Source organism: Ambystoma mexicanum, chromosome 11 (genome assembly GCF_040938575.1).
Source record: "Ambystoma mexicanum isolate Mex_15411 chromosome 11, UKY_AmexF1_1, whole genome shotgun sequence".
NCBI classification, from domain to species: domain Eukaryota; kingdom Metazoa; phylum Chordata; class Amphibia; order Caudata; family Ambystomatidae; genus Ambystoma; species Ambystoma mexicanum.
Window position 1 is genome coordinate 101,523,168 of NC_090934.1, and position 27,283 is coordinate 101,550,450.

The 27,283-nt window shown below is 45.7% G+C and overlaps 1 protein-coding gene across 2 annotated transcripts in view; it reads right to left on the reverse strand.

Annotated features, from left to right (window-relative positions):
- Window positions 1-27,283, reverse strand: part of CSF3R (colony stimulating factor 3 receptor) — a 245,400-nt gene that overhangs the window by 171,282 nt on the left and 46,835 nt on the right. For both annotated transcript variants that reach the window (XM_069622636.1, XM_069622635.1), the window contains exons 2-4: window positions 15,485-15,572; window positions 11,946-12,242; window positions 3,844-3,967 (exon numbers count right to left, since the gene is read on the reverse strand). In XM_069622636.1, the coding sequence (XP_069478737.1) occupies window positions 3,844-3,967; window positions 11,946-12,242; window positions 15,485-15,551 (488 nt within the window). In that variant the 5' untranslated portion in view covers window positions 15,552-15,572. The remainder of the gene's footprint in view (window positions 1-3,843; window positions 3,968-11,945; window positions 12,243-15,484; window positions 15,573-27,283) is intronic.

The window sequence follows — 27,283 nt, forward strand, 5'->3', positions numbered from 1 at the left end:
TCTGTGACCATTGCGGGCACGGAGGAGGCGGGAGAGAAGGGGAACGAATGGGAAGACAGGTTATGGACGTGAGGTGAGAGGCAGAAGGAGGTGAGGTCTGAAGGTTAACATGGAAAGTGCCAAGTAAGACGAAAGCATCCCTGGCTTGGAGGAGAGTCTAAGGTGAGGAGGCTTGTTTGACTGGCAATCCAGGGCTTAAGTGGGGTAAGAAATCGAGAGGGGCCATTTTAGGGGCATAGGTTGTGGTGTGGGCATGGCCTAAAAAGCACACAAACCATATGATACCACGCAAATATATGAATGCATGTAAGTAGGGTTTGTGTTCTATGCAAGCCATCTTTAATATATTTCTATGTTTATAAAATATGGATTGAAAAGTACACAAACCATAGTAAGGTAGTCACACACATATATTACATGTACATATTTTCGTGCGATATTCTTCAATCCATCTTTTTAAACATTTCTGCGCTTATAAAAGATGGCTTGAAAAGTACACAATTCAAGACATCTTTTATAAAGCGTCTTTGTCCGTCGGCAAAGCTTTATAAGAGATGGCTTGAATTGTGTACTTTTCAAGCCATCTTTTACAAGCACAGAAATCAGCACAGTGCCACAGAGTCCCCAGGTTCGCCCAGGGTTAAAGATGCCTCGGTGACCTGGGGAAACAAAGGAACTGAAACAAAGAGATTGTAACTTCCTCTGGTGAACCCTCGCGTGTGGGGTCACCTGAGGAATTTACAGTTACTGACAGAAGTGCCAGCCAGTCACAGTAACGCTGCAGGCATGCTGCAGTAACTTCTGTCAGTTTGCCTGACTTAATGCGGGCGCATCTCCCGTCGCGGCTGCGGCCGTGGCGGGATAATGTCCCCCGCCAATGTTGCAGTGGGACCGGGGGCCCTGACAGGGCCCCGGCTCAGTCCCACTTTTTGAAGACTGCCGGGCCACGGCCCCGCCTGGCCCCGGCCCACTTAAAGCACTAGTGACTGGCCTCTGCCATGAAGATGCCATTCTTCTATACACTAAAAACAGGTTTCAGTGTACCCAAGAGGGGTCAGTGTGTATTCCCCAAACAATGAGTCTGATTAAGCCTTTTAGAGGCACAGATAAAACACCTTTCTACACGCACGGATGAATGAGTCTGATTTGCTTTTTACATGTGCAGATAAAAGGAACCTGATCAGATTTTTGCACACACAGATAGAATGACAGCTCAAATGAATCTGCTGTATTTTGAACACACACACACACAGATAACATGATAGGATTTCATGCTACACACACAGACACAGCGAATCGTATTTGATTTTGGAGTACACAGGGCATGAATGTATTATCGGGGTACAGGAAAACAGGACTTTCATGTTATGTGGAGCTGTGCCTCCTACATGCTCATTGTTAAACTTGTTGTCTTGTCAAGTTGAATCTTCTGTAACAGCGCCACGATGCCCCTCGGCTGCTGCTGCGGCGCTTTATAAATGCACATAAATAAATGTAGGTCAAATGTGGAAAAAACAGAAGAAAAGGGAACTCATGTGAAGAGTAGGGAACCTAGGAGAGAGCATGGACACTAGCTGGCAGGGCACTGGAACCTTTGGTTCTTCAGATGTTGTTTCCGGACTACATCTCCCATCAGCCCTATCCAGCGAATCATTATTGAGAGGGATAGTGGGAATGAATCAACATAAGCCAAAACACCTGGCAAGCTAGAGGAAGTAAATGAACGCTAATGCAAGAAGCAGTCCAGTCAAATATAAAAGACACAGGAAGGAAGAGTCAATGAAGAAGTCAGAGTGCTCAGGTCAAGGGTGAAGGGAGGGCGGGGGTAGGGGGTAATGTTCTTAACGGGTCCTGCCCTTGTGTTAGCCGTCCTTACGCCCAGTGTGGGACACCTTGGGAAGGGCTTAAAGACAGCCGTCATCTGATTTCTGTTGGCCAATACCATCCCTGCCTGATCCTGGGTTGGAGGTCGGGTAGACAGGGTTGGGCCTTTGAACTCGAGGGGTTCTTCTCTGTGGTCAAGGCCACCATGGCTGGGAGGGCACTTTGCAGAGATTCTGCCCCGGATCTCCTTTAGGGTGAGCTGCAATGGTGGGAAAAGGCAAATGCTGCTGTAACAAGCCTTTAAAATATAACATCCCAAAGCTGCTTCAGCAGTCACCTGATTTCTGTGACCAATCCCGGCTTTGCCTGACTCTGGAATGGAGGCTCGTGAGGTTTCTAAACCATTAATGATGCCACAAAAGTGTTATTGTTCTCGTTCAAGGCAACATGTTAGGGCACCTGGGAGGACGATTTTGCCACAGAAAGGGGGAGAAGTTGAACTGAATTTTCCCATTAGATTGAATTGGGGTTAGAACCATTTTAGGAGGGAGAAAGTAAAAAATAGCAAACATCGGGAGTCACCCGCCTAAATCTGGAGGGTTGACATGTGTGCAACCTTATTTTTGTATGGTAAATTAAACACTTTAACAATAGGTGTCATTAGTGCGAATTTCAAGATATTCAGTTCTACCACCTTGGGAACATGAGGGGCTGAGGTTCCAACCTGTGACTGGAGATAGGATTCTCTGAGGCGAAGGCTTACATCGGTCAAATATGGCACCTGCGGCGAGGGAAGCTGCACAGTTTCCTTGTAGCTTTCTTTTGGATGTAGCCAGGTTTTTTAAGAGTAAAAATTGTCATTCAATATTTTCTATTGCACAATCTTCAAATACCTTGCTTATGTGAAAATGCCCCCTTCCTGAACATATAAGAGGAATTAATGCCGTATATATAAAGCTTTTCCGTGTCAATAGTGCATTTTCCCACCCTTGTTTCTTTGCATTCTAGTACGCGTTCATTTATTTTCCCTATAAAAAAAAACATACAACTACAAATGTTTGAATGCAAATAATAAAACAGATCTGGCTCAGTACCGTTAAAAGCTTTTTCCTAATTAAGTATTTAAGTAGGGAAGTCCTTTAATTGTTCTATACTTCATCTACGAAAATAAAGATGTCTCTACCATCAGTTTAAAATAAATAAACCCATTCTCTGGGGAAAATTCACCGTCCTAGACAGGCTGCTCCAAACTCAAGAAGTAAGCGAATATGACTGTCCTTGAAAATCACATATTTTATACAAAGCAGCATGTTTTAGCATGTATGCATTTTACCTTTGTTGCTTTTTAAAACCGACTTAATATCATGCTTTTTTATTTCTATATTGTACTGGAGGCCTCCCAAATACACACATTTTTAATTTTGTTTAATTCTCTCTATTGATTTTGCATCATGTTAAACAAATCCACCCCCCTTATCGCCTACCCGTCTCCCGTCCCCACTCACCCCCACTCCTCCCCTCCCTCCTTGAGGATTTCCATGTCTCTTCCCTCCTATGATGACCCATAAGTCAAGTGCGCTCAGTGGAGATCCAAGAGTTTCTATACATATTTCTAATTGCCACTGACAGGTCCTCTTGGATCAGGGCCACAGACAGCAAGGAGGTTGCCATGGGTAGCAGCTACTGGGCTTTGCTACTCCCAAATGATGCTCATGACTGCAACCAGATAATGCCTGCTGCCACTAGATTAGACCTCCTGACACTTAGAACCCCTTCTGCCACTAACCCACACCTGCTGCTACTACACCAGAATTAACGCCCCAAAATTGGGCCTTTTACCAACACAGCGCACCCACTACTACTTATCCAGGCCTCCTTTCCTGAAAGCAGCCTCCATGCAAGTTATGCAATGACATTAACAATTCTGGAAAGGATCTTGCACTGCCACGGCTTGTGTGGCAAGCACAGCCTGTAGGCCACATTCACCAATCCAAGCGGGTGCCGGTATGCAGAACTCACCGGTATCTCTCCAGCGTCACACTCGTGTTCAGGTAGGTGTCTCGCCCCGGATTCCAGGTGCACGTCAGGCTGTCATCTGTTACGTTCATGACGCAGAGTAAGCCGCTTGGTTTAGAAGGAGGATCTGCGGTTGCGGGACAGGAGAAGGAAACAAAGAACCTTTAGTGGAAATGCTCCAGGTGTTGGCCTGCGCTACAGCATGCTTTTTGAAGAAGTGGATCCACCTGGAACAGTAAAACAAATACTATTGACAGTTCACTAAGATATGGATCCACCTCTTGCAATCAGCAGGCTTGTTCTGCTTTATATTCTCATCACGTACACGCGATATTCAGAGCCTCCGCAGACCAGTGCAAACAAGGAGCCATCGACAAGACGTCAGCTCGAGTCTTTTTTGAGAGGCAGCACCCTACGCTTCCGCCCAGTAAACTTGGAGGCGGTAAGCCGGCACCTCTCCACGCATACCCAGCACACAAGCGACCATTTGGCTGGTTCTTCTGTTTTACTTCGTATGAGGTCTACTCTCTGATGTGATTAAACACATCTCAGGAATTCTTCCAACATGCAATGCTGAATGACATTATCTGGAACAGAATCCACCAAGTACCTTCTTGCAAGCCTTTCCCTATAAGAGTGTGTTTTCCAATGCGACCTCTGCCTTGATGTAGTTACTCCGTGGATTACCCCGTTTCCACTCTACCAGACGCCTAAGACTGGGCTTCCCTGCCCACATTGCGCCCGTTTTTCTATTCACCCACAGCCAACCAATTAGGGTCCAGTTGTTGTGAGGTATCTCGCCCTGAGGAAGGCAACCTTTACTATGCTATGGAATTCATGGCCAGACAGGTGGCACCTTTGCCGAAATGTGGTTTAATGATGTCAAGTTGAACTTTTTGTAGTTCCAGGATTATTATTTTTTGACACTTACACGTAGGCAGACCTGTCAACGAAATACAGGAAACAGAACGAATTCAGACTCTGCCCTTCGTTTATGAAAATAAGCCCTATAGTGGCCCCTCACTAAGCCACTAAACCATGTATGTGGACTCATAATTAGGTCACTCTCCACGATTGGTAGTCTATGTGTCTAGTTTCCTTCACTATTTCACTTTTGTTCTAAGAAATTGATAATTAATTTTCTATTGCAGCTCGTTTTTCACTAATTTTGAAATCACATGTTATCATATTCAGTTGGTTTTTGTATTATATCGTTCACTGTTTACAAACTACTTATGCTTTCTATTTTTCACCAAATATTCATGCATACCTGTTTCTTGTGAAATAAACATTCAAAGAATTTTTTCACAAACTTGGGGCTGCTTCGATTGCTTTAAGAGAATCCTAAAATGTGTGATATCGTAATGGTACGCTCAGTGAAACAATTGAAACTGAACCTATTGAGATGTTTATTAAAAGCAGTATGGACTTTCTTGTTATAGTAAGGGCAACCTGCTCGCCTTGGAAGCAAGGCGACGTGGAGCAACACAGGTTTGAACCCTGGGTCCGCGCAGAGAAACCTCTGGGTCTTAAGCACGTTATAAATAACCAAATATAAATATAACAGTGACACAAATAAAATTGACCGTTTACTAAGATATGGATCCAACTGGAACAGTAAAACAAATAAAATTGACAGTTTACTAAGCTATGGATCCACATGGAACAGTAAAACAAATAAAATTGACAGTTTACTAAGCTATGGATCCACCTGGAACAGTAAAACAAATAAAATGGACAGTTAATTAAGAAGTGGATCCACCTGGAACAGTAAAACAAATATAATTGACTATTTATTGGGTGTGCTGACTCCTTGTTTAAGTGAAGGTTGTGCAGTGCGGTTGAGATGATTTTGTATCTGGCAGGTGCACTCAGCATTTGGTGCGCCATGCAGTCCTCAAAGGATAAGCATTAGATACACACTGCCAAACCAGATGTTCAAATCCTGCCATCCCTGGTACCACCAAGTCTGTAATGGGAGGGCCCCTTGTGCACTTCCTCAATCTTCTTCAATGAGAGGATTTATCAGCTGATTCTGAAATGCTTGGTTGCACCGGGGGCGCGACGCAGCGCGCAGGTGCAACGAAATCTCGCAAACTGTGTGGCCCAGGTTCTAAAAAAAGGCATTCCTGGATATGCAAATTAATTTGCATCTCATGGGTGAGGTTATCACAAACAGGTCCACGCCAGTGTGACAGATGCACTTCCAAGGGCACCTGCCATGTGGCCCTTCACATACACCTGTGACCCCTTGTCGCTCAGGGGCAAGCCCAGATCTCTCCACGAGCTGTGCGCAGCCCTGATAGAATAGGCCTTCACTGAACCGAAGCGCTCATGCTTTGCATAAACCGGTCAGTGTAAATGTTGTTGGGGTTGTGACATGGGCGGTAGGCTTATCTCAGCACCCCAAGGTGTGTGCTTCAAACCAATTAATAAGTTCATGAGAGCCATGCACCTGGTGTTAAAGTGTTCACTGCACGGTGCACCTGTATAGTCCTGGGCCTCCACTTGAAAGATCCTTCGGGAATCCGGGTCTTACCACAGGGCATTCAGATGCAGCTTGCATTGTGAATGTGAACATTCTTTAAAAATATAGACTTGGGTGTTCCTCTGGGATGCAGCATCAGTGCAATGGGAGGTTAGTTTATCTGCAGTCTTATGATTGACCACTTTTATACATGACAATCGTGAAGGTTACTATATCTAGTGAGAATACAATGTATAGACAAGATATGCACAAGTCAGACTTTTAATTCCATCCTAAAAGGAAAAGGGTTCAGAGAAAGAGCAAGAAGAATTCAGTTATTTCACTGATTTCCATTGGGGTTCTCTTTATTTTCTTGACTAATAAAAGTCTATAGCAATCACCAGGCCACCTGTGTGTCAGCCTCCTTCTTCAGAACCATTACACTCCTTCCTTTAACAGACCTCTTTCTCCACCACCCCTCCACTCTAAAATCCACAAGAGAGTTGTTGACAAATGTATTGGCCCTTCAAATCAGGGTTCTCGGGCAAACGCCCCACAGAAACTGCTCTCACCACTTTCCAACTTTTTAATCCCTGCCCACCATGCACATTTCTCCTTCATCTTCATCCCACTTGACCTTGCTGCAGCCTTGGAGACCATGGATCAACCCTCTCCATACAAACCCTTTATTCTATTGGGTTAAAGGACACCTTGCTTGATTGGGGGCCCCTTTCTCCATCTCTTGGAACTCTGACCCAATCATTAGTCGGTTCCATGTAATTTCATCGTCTGCGATTTCATCCCCTGTCATTTTACCGTGGCCATTCCATTGAAAATGCTCATCGTTTTTCTTTTTTTTTTGGTGGGGAAGCCCCCCTCCCACACTTATTTTTGGCCATTACCTACCATCCCAAAACCTTACCTGCCCTTTCCCACCCTCCACCCCTAAAACATTTGATGAGCATATTCGTTGTAATATGCACGTTATAATTCCAGGGGATGAAAATGCAGGTGATGAAAGGACGTCGTACCCATAAATCACACCCCTTCCAGAAGGTGTTGCACAGGGATCAGTTCTTGATCATCCACATCGCCCTCCGCATCTCCTCTCTGAGCAATGCTGTGGCCTTCAGCGCCACCTCCCTGCTGATGATACCCAGATGTTCTCCCCTGCTAACACAGAAGGCATCACTGTCTGCTTTACGGCTATCAGTCACTGGATGGCTCTATGCTACCTGATGTTGAACTTCTCCAAGGTAGACATCCCCTTTCTCCATACCACAACACTAACCCCACTCATGCATATTTTCCTTCCAGTCCTCCTTCCTCCATCACCCTTGGGGTTTTCTTTGACCTTGGGCTAAAACTCAAATTGTTCATTATGGCCACTCGCACCGCTGATAAGATTGTAATTCTCAACATAAGGAAGAACGAATCCCACTTCCTCCACCATCTGGCTAACACTCTAATCTCCACTCATATGCTGAGAAAACTGGACTACTACTCGAGTCAACCCCTTCATCTTCCCCTCTACTCCTTCTCTGCCCTTAACAAAGTTGTTAACTTCACTACAAGCCCCGTCTTCAAGCTATCTGTATCGTGCCCACCTCTAGTTACCCACATCACGTTGGATGGCACTGTCTTTAAGTTCCTCAATCCTGCTCTTGAAATCTATCCATGGTCAGGACCGACCACTAACTTGCTAATTCCATCTCCCTTTACTTCCCCCACCCATTTCTCCAATTCCACTGTCGCCGCCACTTTTCAGTCTCCTGTGTCTCTGGTCCTCCTGAGGTGCAGCCATTTCTCTGCATCTGGCAGTTGTGGTAACGATCATGTCTGGAGTGCGCAGGATTCTGGACCACAACTCCCAGCCTACATTGCGCGAATGTGAGGGCAGCGCGAGTGATGTCGGTATGCCTTGCCTGCTCCCGATGAGAAACCAATGTTAACAGTGCCACTTAGGACTCTGCGGTGTCTCTGGGTCAGTCTTGCGTGCCTGTTTATTCCTACTCTTGACTGGTCTTCTTGTTCAGTGACCACAGAGCTTTTTCTGACCATTGCCTGCCTGCTACATCTGATTTTTGGAGGCTTGATTCAAGCAATCCTGCTGTGAATTCTTGGTACCTCGGCAAGGACTGCCACCGAACTATTGACTGACAACCACCCACCTATTCCCATTGTTTAGAAAATGGAACCTGTTGTGACGTTGACCTATTCTTGTCTGACCTTGCTTATGCCTCTGACCCTCACCATTTAGTGTCCTTGGACATACCCATCTTCTGGTTTTGCTTCGGTTGCCCTATAGTCTGTCACACCCAGTGATCGAACTGAGCGAGAACGGTCGGGAGCGGTGTTCCACTCCTCTTATTTATTTATGCTTACCATTCCTCTACTTTTTACAACCATATTCACCATTCTATACAGAGGATTTGACCATTCTTGTCCCTGTGCAAGTGTAAAGTTTTAATAGGAGCCTTAGTTAAACTATTGGAATGCCCCGGTTGAAACACTTGTCACGTGTTGCACTGTGCTTCCGCCTACCCTCTACCCTGCCCAGACCACAGTTCCACTACTTTTTTCGGTACAATTCTACCACTGGTCACACCTCACAGTTCGACTCTGGTCTCTGTGTATTCTCTCTTCATTCTTTCTCCTGGATCCCCACTTAAGTTGCTCATTTCACACCAGGACCCCTTTTTTGCCATGAACATTTGACTACCTATTGCTGCTTGTCATCTATTTTTTATTTTGTTTATTTATTTATTTACAATGCGCCATAGCCTACGGGCATCAGGGCGCACACAAAAACATGGGGCCTCATTACGACCCAGGCGGAGGTCCATGGTGCAATTAGCACCATGGACCTTGGCGGAGAAGAGACAATACCGCCATGGGGGTTGGCGGACTTACCGCCCCATTCTGACCTTGGCGGGGCGGTAAGTCCCCAATCCCCATTTTGCCCTTCCCCATTCCCATTTTTGCCCCATAGGGTATAATGGGAGTGGGGAAGGCGTTAAGTACGCCACCGTAGATTACGGTGGCGTAATTAACGACAAGGTCCCTTACCGCCATGGATTTTTCCGCCTGCAAAAAGCAGGCGGAAATATCTCCATGGCGGTAAGGAATCTCGTAATAGGGCGGAGAGGTACGCCATGCATTACGCTGGCGTAATACCCTCTCCGCCAGGGTCGTAATGAGGCCCATGGACATTTTCGGCATGACGGGAAAAAACATTGAAGGACAAGAATAATTTTTTCAAACTACGGTGTTTTCATGAGTTTCCTGAACACCAGAGGTTTTTCTTTGGTGCGTAGTTTATAGGACGCGCGTTCCATGTTTGCGCACCTCGGAAAGGAAAAGATCTGCCCAGGACTCTAGTTCTTTTAATGCGAGGGACAGAAAGCAGTTGAGCTGTGCTGGATACTAAGGATCTTTTGTGTTTGTGTGGAGTGACTGTGTCTTTTAGGTACTGGGGTGCATTTCCATAAAGGCATTTATGAGTCAAAGAGAGTGTTTTAAATTGTATTCTTTTTCCCACTGGTAAATAACCAGTTGAGTTATTTCCGGAATTTGGAAATATGTTCCTTTCTAGGAATGTTGCACACTATCCTGACCGCATCATTTTGGATGGTTGGAAGCTTTTGTATATTATCCCTACTTGCGCCACTGAGTAGGCACATTGCAGTAGTCCAGACGGGGCATTATAATTGCTCTAACCAGCGTTTCGCAATTGTTGCGTGAGACTAACGGGTTAATCTGGCGCAGAACCTTTGAGTGGTAGTGGGAATTTCGTACTACATTATTGACGTGTGCGTCAGAATTCAATGAAGCTTCCAGGACAGTTCCAAGTGTCTTTACTTTGTAGACCACTTTAATGAGGCAGTCTTCCACATTGAATCTTGATTCTTCCCTGAGCCCACCCCCTGTTCCCTCTGGATACACTCTAAGCCTTTTCAATTTAGAACACGTACCCGTTTTCTCTTAGGAGCATCCAAGCGCCGGTGTGAAGTTCCCCTCGCAGACTATTTTTTTTTTGGCGTGTCTTCTTTTGTCGTGCAGGTTTTTTTGATCTAAGGCGGCTGAGCTGTTGGGAGGGGAATCATGGCATTACGTCCAGTGCCCTCTCCTCTTTCTTCTCTAAGGGACATGTGGGTTCCAAGGAGGGCCCTGCTGACCTACCTCACCTGTCCTTTTTCGGTTTCTCTCCTCAGCCTAGGTGAAGCCGCAGCAGCCATATTGCCTCACATCTCTTCGTTCAGTACTTATCACACATTTGGTGTGTCTGGGACTGGATTTTGATGTTTAACGGACAATCCTCATGGCCACAGAAATTCCGATAGCCTCCTCCCACTTGTGCACCCCTCTCTCTAGAGCCCCCGTCCACTGAAACGGTCTTCCGCTAGCCATCAAAGTCAGCCTATCAGGGGAACTATTCCCGAGTCACGCTCCAAGCGCTAGCCAGTGAAGGAGCGTCACTTACTCCTTGTCTGCACTCCCACCTGCCTACCTCTCTTGTCAATGTTGCACATGTATGTGAATCAATCTGTAAGGGTTCTAGAGTAGACTCCGGCTCTAGGCCATCACCATGTAATGCTTATCTTACTTATGTCTGTTCCTTAGTCACTGTCCCCGATTGATGACCTACTAGATCTACCCCACCACCACCTGGCATACCCTCACCCAAATACCCATGTACATCATTTCCGTTAGAAAGGGCATCCTAATTGCCTAGTAAATACAAATACAGCTCAAGAGTTTGCAAATGGGTCATCGATTGTGTATAATACAAATGTCGCTCGCGATGTATGATACTGACATATTGAATTAGCTGTGCATTGGGAGAGAAACCAAAGGGTCATCATGGGACAAAGCTTGCTCTGGTGAAGAAACACTCCCTGCACTAAGGCACTGCTTAATTTACCATTACTATGCGTAAAGACATGTAAGGGCCCAGATTCTTGCATATGGAAAGCTGACACTTAAGAGGCATTGTTATAAAGGGTCCCAGTAAAGGAAAATTGGGATGAGTAATACATGTGGATCAATTGGGACAATGATGTAAATTACTGATGTGGCTTGGGGGGTCAATGTTGGTTTCTTTCAAGACAGATGTATCGGATGTATACTAATTGACCTTTTCACAATTGACCTCAGGAGAATTGACCTCGGGAGTATTGACCTAATTTAAAAGGTCAATTAGGACATATATGCGGGTGGGGAAATCCCCCGCAACACCCCACCCAATCCAAAACCCCTTGCAACCCTCCACCCAATCCCTTTATATTATTTATAATCCAAAACCAACCCAATACATATATAAAATAACTAAATTAATATAAAGGTCAATTGTGCACAAGGTCAATTGTAAAAGGTCAATTTGGGTAACACCGATTTATCAAATTGTTGACCTGCAAAAGTGTGCTAGGCGGATTCCTAGGATCCTGGAACTATCCCAGGGATTTTCCAGAGATTCAAAAGGCAGTTCCTCAGAGGAATGAAAAATCAAGAGAAATAACTTTTTAGATAGTTTGATTAACCTAATGGAACAATCAACTACTTATTCAAATACACCAAGATGTCGACAGAAGGGATTGGCTGTAAAGACACCTGGGATGCTTTGATGAGTTCGACTTACAGCCGGCATCGATCTGCACTCGGTCCAACAGTTGACGCGTTCCGTTCCCAGTGGCATAGCATGAGAGGTTCCCACGAGGCCTGTTAAAACTCTTGATGGTCACGTTGGATTGGGTCATCTGGACACTGACACTTTGCGTTGTGGGAATGTCATGGCCATCAAGTGTCCACTGAATGCTGAGGTCGTTCTTCCCCACGGTGCTGCAGTTCTTAGGGTGAATTGTGCAGGTGGCTGTAACTGAGGATCCAAAGTGGACGACCGGCGACTCTATCGCTACACGTCCACAAGCCTGGAGACCTGGAGAAGGAAAAGCGAAAGCAGGTGAACGTTGATGGAAATGAAGACTCCTGCAAAACGGGTACTGTGTCCATCTAGAACAGATTATGGTTATTTATGATGTGGACTTCAACTCCCAGTTTTCTAGGCCAGCATAGTCAGTGGTGAAGGATGATGGAGGTTGTAGTCCAAAACATTTAAAAGGGCTGCTGAATAATAACTATGCATTTTAGAAGACTGGTTGCACTCACCCTTGCCCCCTGTTTTGGGGTTTACTGTGTGGGGTGTCTGCCTGGGAGCTATGTGACTCTTTCGAATCACAATGATTTTGCAACTCCTATGGTGTCGAGACATTAGCAGAACGAGAGTTCTGGAGTCACTGTGTCCGCACTCGTTGCTGTCCCCCCAACTTCTCCTCCACTGCTCCCTTAGCCTCATCTCCTTGGGACACTCCTGGAACACCCGCCACTTCACCACCCTCCCCCAACCAACTCTTCTCCCCTGTCTGCTTGCTTCCCATCCTCAACACGCCCCCCCCTGACCCAACACTTACCATCTTTCCTCCTCCACCGGACCGCGCCCGTTCTTCCCTCTTTAACGGACCAACCAATTCAAAAAGGCCATTTCACACTAGAATGCATGCGGTGTCCTTTTAGTGGAATAGATGGCAGACACCATTTGTGGGACCTAGAGAGCACGCGGATATTGAGGTATTTGCTCTCTTGTACTCACTCTTCTCAATTTTTGCCACATTACGGGTACAATGACCACTTCAATACCTATGCCTCTTCAGTTATCCTGGAATGGAGTGAAAGAGGGAGGGCGGGGAGTATTTGATTTTTTTACCAGATGCATTAGTCATTAGCCATGATGGAATCACAAAGCAAATGAATTGTTCATATTTGCTCAAATGGTGGTGATGGGTTTTGGGAATTAAAGGGGCTATCCCCTTAGTGATCTGGCGAGCATAAACTCTCCTGTGGGTCGCAGGTTGGGACGACACAACTTTTTTTCTCATAGTATTCTGAGTAGTCACTGTCTGTATCCCATCTTAAACCCGTGTAGCGAGAAGTGGAAGGATTGCAACACAGTCAGTGTGTGACGCGCAGCTGCGCAGCCCAACGTATCCCACTAGGAAACAGCCCAATTCCGTCCAACAACCCAAATACTTGACATAGTTCTCAAGCGGATGTCCCTGGTCTCCTTGACCTTGCATCCACCACTTGGTCATGAGCCCAAGTGCCGCAGAGACATATAGATTACATGGCTCTCCCTCATCGCCCCTTCTCCAACCACTGATTCTTCCTGGAGCACTCGGAATAGTCCCAACTACTCTGCTGATTGTACAAACTCGGGGGGAATTGTACATTCTCACAGACAGTGGCCACTGAAACCAGGGACCAGGAGCAAAGATAACTCCTTCCTGGGCAACAAATCTCAGCTGTCGACTGGTTCCCTTTCTTTCTTCATCGCCATTCCCTCACGTGATAGGTCACCGCCATCTTGAAAGGACGGAAATCATGTAGGCAATGGTCATGGAAGACCTTTGACCCAGTCCACATGCAACCCAAGGGTTAGGGCTGATCCGTAGTGGGTGCAGTGCGTGCCCTGGGGCATAGCACCTGTGGGTAGAGGGGGCACCTGCAGTCCAGTGGCTGATGCTCTGGAGTTCTGCACATACACACAATGAATTCCCAGCCTTCCCCTTGACAGTCCTTGGGTTTTCAAGAGGAGGAATTGATGGGAGGATTGGTGAGTGTGGAAGCTGTGGTTGAATCCCATATTCTGGAATTATAGCAAGACACGATTCAATATTTTATTTTTAGCATCACACATACTTAATGCATTTAATTTGAATGTGTCTTTGCTACATTGAGCTTCTGTGTGTACATCTCCCAAACACAAGCACCTCAAACGTGTGTGTATTTTGTATGTTCATCTCCAAAATGTGCCTGGCGATGCAGCCTATCTGATGATCAATCCTTCTTTTATCCAGCTGTCGATCACTACCCATCTTTGTGTCTCTTTATCTATCATGTATCATCACCCATCCACCTATCCATCCATCCATCCATCCATCCATCCATCCATCCATCCATCCATCCACTCATCCATCTATCTATCCATCCATCCATCCATCCATCCATCCATCCATCCATCCATCCATCCATCCATCCATCCATCCATCCATCCATCCATCCATCCATCCATCCATCCATCCATCCATCCACTCATCTATCTATCTATCTATCTATCTATCTATCTATCTATCTATCTATCTATCTATCTATCTATCTATCTATCTATCACCACTGACCCACCTAAAAATCTATGTATCCATTTATCCACCAATCCATGAAGGGTTCCATCTATCAATCCACCCACGTAACATTATTCATCATCATACCCATTTGTTTACATATCCATCCAACCATCCGTTCACATTTCCATTCACTTAACTGTTCATGTACCAGCCGAAAATATCTATCCATCCATCCATCCATCCAACCACCCACCCACCCACCCACCCATCCATCCATCCATCCATCCATCCATCCATCCATCCATCCATCCATGTGTCCATTCACTTAACTGTTCATGTACCAGCCCAAAATATCCATCATCCATTTATCCATCCATCCATTCATCCATCCACACTTCCATTCACTAAACTCTCCATGTACCAGCCCAAAATAGCCATCCATCCATGCATCCATCCATGCATCCATGCATGCATGCATCCATCCATCCATCCATCCATCCATCCACCCACGTGTCCATTCATTTAACTGTTCATGTACCAACCCAAAATGTCCATCATCCATCCATGCATACATGCATTCATCCATCCATCCACACTTCCATTCACTTAACTCTCCATGTACTAGTCCACAATATATCCATCCATCCATCCATCCATCCATCCATCCATCCATCCATCCATCCATCCATCCATCCATCCATCCATCCATCCATCCATCCATCCATCCATCCATCCATCCATCCATCCATCCATCCATGTGTCCATTCACTTAACTGTTCATGTACCAGGCCAAAATATCCATCATCCATTCATCCATCCATCCATTCACCCATCAACACTTCCATTCACTTAACTGTCCATACACCGCTCAAATATCCATCCATCCATGGCCCTTACTAATGATTCCGTCTCTCTCTCTCTGACTATGAGAAGTGAGCTTGAAGAGCGGAACATGGCGCTTTGCCAGACTTGATACGCAGACAGAGGTTTACCTTCTTACCTTGGACGAGCACTAGGAGCAGGAGGAGGCTCTTCTGCAGCACCTCCCAGGCCCTTTGCACTGCCATTGTCCAGTCCTTTCAGAACACCTGCCAGATACACATAAAGGGCGGAAAGTTATATAAGGTTTACTATCCCACCCTGCTGTGTCTGGCAGCGTGAAGAATATCACTCTAGCGCTTAAAGGCCTAAGCAATTGGCTCCTTACATATGCATTCACTCATTTATATCATTTGTATGTGAAATGATTAGACTATTCTGCTATCATGCAGTGTGTAGTGTCAGAGTAGAAGAATTCCCAGCTCCAACCTGATTGGCTGGTTGACCCTGGTCATGTCACATTCACTCCTATTGCTGGTTCGGTTGGTTGGTTAAAGTCGGCCTCCAGCATCCCTCCTTTTAGGCCGTTGCCCCCTCACTCACTCAACCTCCCCCAGTCAGCTGAATATATGAAGGAGCCCATGTAAAAATGGTTTCTTGGGGGTCCCCTTGCCTACAACTGGGACAACTTTGCTGCATATGGCAACAACGTAAATTCATTCATTAATGATTAATGGGGAGTAGCTGAAGGTTGTAAACAGCAAAAGCGCAGTGCAAACACTGTATGAAGCAGGCTTTTATCCAGAGCACACACATCTGATCAAACAATCAATACACTGTAAGGAATTGCAACCATTATTGGACATGTATCTCTTGTGTTCCTATCACTTCACAACATGTGTAACACTTTGCCTGTTGAATGACACGTCTCCAAGAGGAAGACAACGCTACTACTGTGCGGTTACCTACACTTGCAGAGCGACCTTCTACTATGACACGTCGGACTGTCCCCTAACAGTAGTTCAGTGTGCAGGGCGTTATCACCCTGGGAAGGCCCTGCTTTCTTGCATGTTCTTACCGACCGGTCCATTTTTCTCACAGGTTGAAGTGTACTTAACAAATAGTGGAACTGTTTCTACGGCAGGGGACAGGGTAGGTGGGTGCAAGGCAGGGGTGTTGCAAGGTTTGTAAAAGATCCGGGGGTACGCTGTCGGGACTGTCGGGGCTCGAGGCTAGCTAGCCTTTTGGTTGTGGCCCCTGAGCTCCTATCCGGAGTTACAACCAAAAGATCAGGTGCTGTAGCCCCCCCCAGGACCCTCTAGCGATGCCTGGTGCAAGACATGTTTCAAAGGTTTGTGGCCGGGGCAGGTTGACAGCCAAGAAGATGGAATGGGCAAAGGAAAGAGGTCGCCCTGTCTTGCAAGGCTCAGTCAGTCAATTGCAGCATTCATGATTTGCCTTGGAAAATCGATCGCCTTTGGTTGCTGATCTTAACTGCACTGGAACCCAGCACATGGAGTGTGCTGGGTTCCAGTGGAGGAATCGAGGCTAAGGAGACTTAAACAGACTTGTGAGCCACCTGCAAAGGACAAGGTAAAAGCCTCAAAATTCAGGGCTTCCCCCCTTCAGTCATCATCCTCTGTGGCCTTTGGAGGTAAATCGGGCAAGCCTTTACACAGTCCGAGTCATGAGGTGGCAGGGGACATAGTGCCAAGCACAAAACACAAACAGTTGCCTCAAGTTTCGGACTCTCCAGGATTACTTTCAAAATCCTCACCACGACGCATCAACCATACAGCACCATCTTACCTATCCGACACCCCATCTAGATCCCAGTCCACAAGACCAACCAGAACTACATACAGCAACCGTCTCACCATACCACGCACTAATAGATCCAAAGCAGGAGGTATAGGCTTCCCCTACCTGGCACCAAAGCTCTGGAACGCTCTGCCCACCAACCTCAGAGCAGAAACATCCCTCCTCTCTTTCCGGAAACAACTTAAAACTGCTCTCTTCAACTAACAAGTGCACCTGACTACTCACGTATTCACCATGTACATGTATTTAAGCATAACCATTGCCCAATGTAACAAAGGGCTCAACTGTTTGTAACTAAGTTTAAGAAACACTGTAACCAGCGCCACAATGCCTTCGGTCTGATGTGTGCTTAACAAATGCGAATAAATAAATAAATAAATAAATGCCTGAAAAGATGCTGCGTCAACCGGGGTCTGAAATTAGGAACATCCCTTGTGCTGTCTTGAATGAACTGTGGCCATGTATTGCAAAGCCTGGATACCGAGGATGAGGGTCTATCATCTCCTTTGGTCTGGTCCTAGGGATACATTTATTTGTTTATTTATATAGCGCACCTCGCCCGGAGGTACCTGGACGCAGATTTGCAGGTTAAAATTGTGGTAGCAGTTTATGATACATCAAAAAACGCACTAGTCCGTGGTTCTCCATGCTCTCCTTAAGCTAGACAGGAACACCCTCATGGATGAATTTGGAGTTCCCGCAGAGAATATTAAGCTGCATGTTCTACTGGAAGCCCCAGAAGGTTTCTGCAAGTAGCTTGGACATGATGACCTTTCCCATGTGCAGAAACGATCAGGTTTTGAGCCACCTGGAGTCAGGTAAGAAGTTCAATAGAAGTAGTCCCCAAGAGAGCATTATACTAGTCCAAGTGGCTAGTCACTAAGGCTCAACCAGTCTGAGGAAGCCTGAGGACCTAACCTAAACTTGCAACCATCCACTTTTAGAAGACTCTGACTCAGAGGCCTTCACGGTGTGAGGCATTTGGGCTTGGTCGGTTTTACTCCAATGACCCTGCTAGCTTTAGGGGCTTTGCTTGTGGTGCCCTTACATGGCTGGGATCTGATTCTGACAAACTCCTTCTCTGAGGAGCGTTGACCTTGGTTTGGGTTTCTCCTTGTCTGAAAGGTGCTGAGGCATGTAAGTCACAGAGGCTCCAACTCAGGAGCAGTCCTATTGCAAGACTCTCTAACTCCAACTATTTTAGACTGTGTGGTTCTGATTCTGACACCCTCGTGGTCTGATGAGCTTTGAGCCAAACAGGAGGTGGGGAACACAGGCTATGACCGCCAATATATGCCTGTGTTCATTTCCCGCCTCCTGCACCGCTCCCACAGCCACCATGTTCTTTTCTTCGGTTTGTGTCCCTTGAACCCTTTTCCCTTTTACTCCGTTGTCCCCTCCATGGGCCCTGAAATCTGCTCTCCAAGATCCCTTTCTCTCCCCACTAGAAAGCCTGACCCCAATTAATTGATGATTGTTGCCCCCCACTTCAGATCCTCATTGCTTCCGCTTGCTGCCAGAAATGGAAATAGAAAAGGGACAGTGTCGGGCTAGAGCGTCGTTACCACTTAAACCACCCCCGGCCTCGGTAGTTAAAGCTATTAAACTCATCTGTGCTTGCTTTTGAGGCCTGTGTCTATTTTCCGCGTCTCCGTTTTGGGTGTTTTATGACCATAAAGTCAAAAGTTAGTTTTTGTTTCATGTGGGGTTTTGTCAAAATTGTAAGAAGAATTCTAATGTTCACACTAAGAAGATTAAGCAAAAATAGTGTATGCTCAAAGTAGTTGCCATCAAGAGACCTTGAAGAAGGGTACCAGGCCAAACCATGCAAGGGGTGATTCCCAACGGGGAGTTTTTTATAGCCCCCCTGGTTAAGCTTGTAATATCTCTATCATCTATATACACAATCGCAATATTTAAATAACATTATAAATTACCTGCATTAACCCGCTCTCCGTCAGAGCCAGATCTCCTAAACAAGGGAAGGCGCTACCAGTGACTTGAATCTTGCCCAGTAATTGCCCCCAGCAGCACCCCCATTCACTACACTGCTAAAGCACCATTCCCCGGCCCAGTGCTTGCTTGGAAGAGACTATCCGAAGCTTGCTTGATCTGCCTGCTAAGCATTAAACTCACGGAGGAATGGAACCCAGAGGAACCAGGTATCATCCTGCACGACTCAGCAGGCTTGTGTCTCTTTGGATCCCAACCAACTCCTCCAACAATCACAACACTCCCCAGCCCTCACTACTCCCCATAGAATTTCACAACCACTATTGCAATCCTCCCCATGCGTTCCTTCTTCTCTGTGGCTGGCTCCCCATTCCAATATCAGCACCAGCACCATGTCTATTTCCTTTTACCCGACCTGCCTCTCCTCCATCAATGCCAACCCATCATCATCTCCCCAATCCACATTCACCACCATTCCCCATTGGGTCCCACCCCATCGCCTTTCGTCAGACCACTGCCTCCCCATCACAGTGCCAACATTAGACACCTTCATCATTGCACCAGACCTTCACTCACCTCCCACAGCCACTCACACTCACCCCTTCTCCACTCAATGCTGTGCCCCTCCTACCTCTCTCCTCCTACTCACATTCATCCTCAAACCCTCCTCGTCTCATTTCACCTGTTTTCTGTACTTGTGCATCCAGGAAAACTCAGGACCATAGCCCAGTACTCAATTTCTCTCCCAGATCAACCAAAGAACCCCGCAAATGCTAGCAAACAGGCCATCCCGTGTGGATGCATGGGGAAACAGAAGACCGGCATTTCAATAACATCAGTACCTCGTCCTCTTTGCCATAGCTTTGGGGCAATGCGCTCGCCTTGGAAACAAGACGACACGGAGCAACACAGGTTCGGGTCAGCGCTTAAAAACCTCGCGGTATTAAGCGCGTTGTCAATAACCAATTACAATATGATCACAAGTTGTTTCTGCTGCTGGATCATGTGGAAGGTTCTTTCGCACCAACGATCATCACTTGGCCCAGATGTGCAACATGTATGGTCCCTTTACTAATGGAAATATCAATCACTGTTGGGATGTGAGCCCAGTGCTCTCTGTGCCCAGAGAGACAGCTGCACCTCACTGGTAATGCCCATTGAGGTGGAGACCCATACTTGTTGTTTCTTTTGCTCTCTTGCTCAGAGGAGGGTTCCATGGCAGTTTGGGCTGGAATGCCTTCATGGGGTACTAGATTGTCCTGTCTTCTCTGTTCGTACCTCTGTGTTGTTGTGCGCCCTGATGCCTGCAGGTTTTCGGCACGATACAAATAAATAAATTGATATGCAAATTGATATCCTCCTTTTGTTTAGCACAGAGAGGGGAATGTGACTGGGTAGCCCCCAAGTGGTTTGCAGGCCATAGAACACTCTATTTCAGGTTTTGTTAGTACCCAATAAAGGAATGCTCAGGCTGTTGGTTAAGTTTCGAGAGCCTGGGAGTTGACACTAAGTGAGATGTGTATCCCATTGCACTCCATGCCTAGATATGCATCTGCACTTCACTGATGATGCCCAGTGACACAGGCACGCATGTCTGGGATACTATTCATACTCTTGTTCAGAGGGAATTTGTTTGACAGAATGGGCCAGACTGCCCTAATATTGCGTGATCAGACTGACATGCAATGGGTGTTCTCCTCTGTGACTGTAGATCCACCTGAAAAGGTTACAGCTCACAGAATAAACTGTTTGAGCTATTATTCATTTTCAGTAGGGTACTTCTCATGTTGTGGGATAACTGTGAGATATTTGGTGTTTCGCGCTGTGAGCAAAGTCTTCTGCTGTCTGATTATGCAGACTTTTAGTGGAATGGCCAACTGTGCCGGGTACCACCACAAGCTACAGTTTGATGGACCAGGAGTGGTATGGGGTGAACCCCTTGGTCAACCCTCTTTAGCCCTTTTCATTGGAAAGCAGAAGGCCTCAGAGCACATTGCGATGGTACCGGCCCTTTAAACGTGGTCACTGGCTTGCTTCTGCCTGACCCTAACTCCATGGGAACCAATGGGTACAAGATATTTCATGCCAGAGGACACTAAAGATGCTAGTCAAACTTGGTGATTAGAGCTCAAGTATCAGGACACACACCCCAGTGAGGAAGTCGGAAGTACTGGGCCGCGGTGGAGCCGAAGAACATTTATCGCCCAATCGTCATCCAGGGACAGTAATCAGAACCATGCTGGATTCCGGGAGCTGACAAACTGCCATTCACTCCAATCGTATTCTGGTTGGACAGGTCAATACCCAATGATTAGCCTCCATTTCATGTGTGAACTGGGCTTTGGAAGTCTATCCTAAAGCCTGCCTGGAGTTTGTGGCCAAAGGAAAGTGTCTTGAAGTGGAGCTGGCTTTCCTCCCAGGGGAATCGATAGAGGTAATACTGAGGACAGACCTCCTCATTTTGATGAATGGTTTGGTTCAGAAATGTGTGAATTAACATCTGTTCAAGGAAAAAGACTTTGTTGTTGGTAAGGTGTACACCCAAAGCCCTGGGAGTGGCCTACAGATTTTCTAAGGAAGAAGCAGGTCACTGACAACGGGAGTGACCTCCCTTCTCATCACTCCTAGAAAGATGGCTGTGAGAAGTGGGAGAAATATGTGACAACGTCGCCTGCCTGATTATGGAGTCTTCTCGTGTGTTGACCCTGGGGATGGCTACCTCTCAAAGCGAGAGGCTGATAGGTCTAAGAGAGGGACAGGGAGAGTCTCCACCACTTAACCTCCTCCTGTGGGTAGGAGACACTCAGAGAGAACATAACAAGGAAACTGGCTCTTATGCAACCTCCAAACTGCACCCTGGATCAGAAAGGATGAACATCCCACCTGTTTCCTTCCGCCCTGTTATCCTGGAGCCAAACAAATCCCCCATTCTATGCAGCACAATTCTGACAACACCAGACCTTTAAAAAACGGGAGTTCCTGTGCAACCTAGAGTGGACTGCGTAAAAATTCACTGTCCTATACTGGTGCCAAAAAAGATGTCCTCCTCAGATTCTTGCATGGATGTGTGTTTTGACTGCTTCTACATCCACTTTGCCACGTTTACCTCTTCATACCTTTACTTCTTCTGTCTTTCACTTCTTCTAAAATTCACCTTATCATTACAGGGGGAGTTCTCCAGTGACACCACTTCTTTTCGAACTCATATTCATCCTTGTACCTCACCATTAACCCCAGCCATAACCGTATAGCTAACCGTAATGCGGGGTGAAAATACTGCCCCAGAGGGACAGAGATTGAGAGGCCAAGCAAGGCCCTATTGTGAGAATAAAATTGGTTGATGTTGATAGCTATTGGAAGATGCAGGCCAGTTCAAAACTTTGACTTCTGACATAAGCTCTAGAGAAGGAACAAAAATGGGCCTTCCTCAACTTTGTCAAAATGAAAAGGCCCTCAGCTGAAGGAGAGTGTGCCTCAGAACTGTAATATTGCTAACTGTGTCAAATGGATTCCAAAAAGGCATGTGGTGTTGCAGATGCTGACTTCGTGTAAACTGGGAAAATGCACATTTTGAAAGATTAAAAACTGTACACATGGGAAAAGATACATTGAAATGCTGTGCATTTGAAAAATAAAAAGGTGGAATGGTACTTTACATTTAAAAAGTGAACCCATGTGACGTATTTAATTGGACATGGAGAAAGACACTTACTTTCCACAAATAAACTGACATTTAAATGGAAAGGCCTTTGTTTGAAAATGGGCACTGATTTCCCAAGTTGAATAATAGCCTGTGTGGGGACAAGTCAAGAAGAACACTCATATCTTTTCAACTATCAGATAAAAGGTTACATGTAAACACCTCTTTTCAACTTAAAATGCTATTCTGTTAGAACTGGCTGCTGCTGCTTCCCCCACTGAACTGCTGTGTATCTGGAACTGTTACCTCCAGGCCGTTGTCTGAGGCCCACTAGGAGGGCAGGTCTTGTTTTCAGCTTAAAATACAAAGACATATAAAGAATTAGATCAGAATTGTGGCATTTGCAGATAAGCCGGCGAACAGAAATGACCTTTTAGGGCTGATTTGTCCCCAATAAATGACATCTCAGAGTCTTAATGGATATTCAAAGACTGTGTTTGAAACAGACAAGAGGTGCATGTGACCAGGGAAAAATGAAACTTATGAGGGGTTTTGTTGGGAATATGAAACTATGGCCTCTTTGCTATTGCTATTAATTAACATTGCCCCCCCTTTTCTTGAATAAATGAGAATTGTGCATCACAGTGAGCACATCCAGGACTAATATTACGTATCACAGAATGCCCATCAAGTCTATGCATCTCTTAATTTTCTGTGATGTATAGAATTGAAGTTAGGAAGAAAACCATGATCCTGACCTTTTTATAACTCAGAGGAATTCAAAAGGTTTGTGAAGTGATAGAATGCAAAATTAATGTTTGGATAGTAGAGTGACATATTTTTCACTATTTTGGCTCAGGAGCAAATCGTGAAAAACAGTAGCTCCTCCCGGGCAGGTGGTGCTGAAATGAAATTACTAGTCCCCAATTCACCATAAAATGTAGAATTCAAAAATATATGTGTTTATGCAGTTATATGAAAAGAGACAGGTATTTGCCATGTTGAGAGATTTTTAGGAAAAAACATAATGCAAATCATGTCATTTTGAAATGATGCATCTTCCTCCTCCCCCATTATCCATAATCCAGACCTCTAAACTCCTTGCCCTATCAGCTTGCCGTGGGCAGATTAGTGGGAGGGGAGAAAGAGAGATATCCAATCTGCAGCATGGGAATATTCATAATATCTAAGTGTCATCAGCACTATATGATATCAGTTTTCAATCTAAAGGGGGACAGAGTGATAGAAGGAGAAAAAAGAGAGGAGAGCAGACTGACAACACCAGATAGCTCACAGAAGGAAGGCTGACACTCAGGAGAGCAGATAGACAGGAGACCTTGGGACACTTGCTGGGAACTTTTGCCTGGAAGTGTCATGCACCAGCCCTGGAGAATTGCTAGTCGCTGGAGATACTACTAAGATGGCGGCCTGTTCCATTCTATCGGTCTAGTTTATTCCAACATGGCCGACGTATTCTATAACTAACGGCCCATAGCAACGCTCTGCGCGTTGTATCGTTTCCGTTACGTGCCCAGCAAGTCGCTCTCAGCGTCTAGCTATTCAACATTGCCTTTGCATTCAACTACTTTACTTACCCACCTATTCTTTCCCTACACTGGAGGTGATTTCAGGTTTTCAGGTAAGGTGATTAGGGTCTTATCTTCTATCCTTTCTTACACGACGCGCTTTACCCGGCGTTTTCCATGTAAGTATATTTCCCCTCTTTTTCTCTCAGCCGGCGCTTCAGCGTTAGTATTTTCGCTGTGAGCGTGTTCGTCTGTGCTTACTTTTCTGTCCTTTTACTTACCTCTTTCTTTCCTCTTTCCTTTCTTCTGTTGTTAACGCCTCTTCGGTGTTTCCGACGGACCGAGTCCTCTCTCCAATCACAACTCAGCCGAGACTACTGTAGAGCAAGGTGTGGACATTCATACTACCTGTCCGGTGCTCTGCTGCTACAGGAATCAAGATCTCCATGTAATTCCGGACGTCAGTATTCCACGGACACCTGAATACTGATCAGGGTTTTTTTGCCAGGAGGCTTTTTTCCCCATTCTTTAGGGCGTGCTCCTCGGGTATTCCCTTGGTCTGTTTTCAGCCAGATCACGGAGGCTACCGAGGGAGCGCGTCCATACCTTCGACAAAAAAAGGAGAAGAAACCCGCCGAAAGAGAAAGGATTAAGAAGAAGAAAGCTGTAATAAAGACGGAAGAAGTACAGGAACAGACAGGTGAGGAGGAGTTTGGGAAGGCAGAGACGAATCGTGACAGGAAGCTGGGAGCCCTATCTGAGAGAGACCTAAAATATGGCTGGAGGGAACGTGCTGTGACTAGAGACCAGAGGTGTGAACTGCCTACCTATTCCTGAAAGAGGGTCTGAAATATTGCTGGCACTTGAGCCAACAACTGAGATCTGCCATGTAAGTAGATAGATCCCAAAGCTATCAGTTGTGTGGGGGGCTACCTGCTGTAATCCCTTTCCATTAATGGGTAGGGCGGGGCAACACTGGGTATACCCTGACCATATTGAGTAAAAAGATAACTCAATGAATTACTCATAGTAAAATCCCCCATCCATTTAAATTGAATTGTGTTGGGAACTACCTGCCTTAATCCTGTCCATTTAATTGTGATTGAGGGGAGCTAAACTGCGTAGACCCCTAGCAAATTTAATTAAAGTTAATTCAATGAATTCCCATATGGAAAAGATCACAGGATGAGTTTTGTTACAATTTGAAACTTACACATTTCACACCCAGTATGCTATAGCCATCACAGTCAATAAAGTACCTGGGTGACTCTAACTTTCTGTAACACCTGACTTCCTTACAGAAGAGGGGTGTCCATAATCCCAAAATAAGTTACCCTAAAACTCTGCCATTCAACCGAATGTAGAGTGTGCAAAAGGAAATTTCCCTTTTATTCACTTGCATCCCAAATCAGAATCCCAAAGCCCTGCATTTTATTCAAATAAAAAGCCCAAAATAATTTTCCCATTGAGTTCCTTTCCCAAAGTTTGCCTTTCAAACAAAAAGCCCAAAAAGATGTTCCATTGAGTTCCTTTCCCAAACCCTGCCTTTTTAATAGAAAGCCAAAATGATTTTTCCATTGATTTCCTTTTCCAAACCCTGCCATTCTAATAAAAAGCCAAAACGATGTTCCTACTGTATTCTCACTCCCTGTACCTTGCCTTCAAACTAAGGGGTCATATATAACTGATGCCTGGGACTAGGGGTTGCTGGTAGAGAAGAGCATTGTGATAACCCAAGCAATCACTTGGTGTTGTTTAAAATGTCCTATTTGTTAATGAGCAAAGAAATCCTATGTGTGTTTTGATTTCAAATTCAACCTGTGTTTGTTGTGGTTACTGAAAGTCTATTAAGAAATACACGTCAGTCAACTGGTGCAAGTAATTTGCATTTGTGATTATTGTGTTGTGCCATGGAGTTGGTGGCTGCTGTTCTGGTGCTCTTGTGTTTGTGTGTTATTCAGTGTAGAAATTTAAATAAATATACACTGTTATTTTTATACACCGACCTGGTTTCTAGCTTATTAGTGATACAGAGGGTATCTGCTGAATGGTGTTATACCCAACCAAATTTGAATCTGCTGAGTGCTTTGTTGTGTGACACCTTCTTCGGGTGAAAGTTGAGACCAGTAAAACCAGCCGTTGTTACCAGCTCCCGTGAGGGGAAGAGGGAGCCCGTGGCCTGTTGTTTGCTCCCTCTCCCATTCAGCCCTATGGGGGCTGAAATGGGAATGGGGAAGGTCCGGGCCCGGGTTCCTGGAGGGAGGAATTACCGGGCCCTCCTAACTCGGAATGGCCCGGTAATTCCCCATTCTGGGAACCCGGACCCGGACTCGATTTCGGCGGCAGCCATGCTGCCAATAGCGACATGGCTACCGCCGAGGTCATAATGAGGCCCCGAGACTTACTGTTACCCTGATTGTGGCCCTAACCATATCTCTACCCTTAAAGCTACTCCTAAACTAAACACTTACCCTAACCCTAATCCTAACTCTATCCCCGATCCTATCCCTAATCCCCCTCTTCTTCTAGGATTCACTTCATCATTACAAGGGGAGACCCTTGTAATCTCCCCTTGTTTTCTAACCCGTATTCCTACCCTTGATCCAAACCAGCTAACCATCTTCTTTCCCCACCTTTAAATCTAACCCTAAACTAAACTTTCTTCCCTTGTCCTGATCCTAACTCTAACCCAGATACTAGCCATAGCCCTACCCTAACATTAATCCTAAATTTGTCAGTGTGAAATTACAGATGTAGAAAAAGAAAGGAGGAATAACTGTCTTGTGTTACCTTGCTCATACTTGGGAGTTCACAGAAATCTGCACTGCAGCCCATGGAGTGATTTTGTGAGGGACCACCAGGGAATCAGGAGGGATTACAACATTTACGCCATGCTTCCTAGTATTTTTAGAATCCAGGGGCAGTGGAGCAGCACACAACAGCCCCCACGGCTCCGTGCAGACCACAACAATAACATCTAGGAAATCGGAAACGATTGTACACATTTGTAAACATTTTCCATCCTCCAAACTAATTAGTG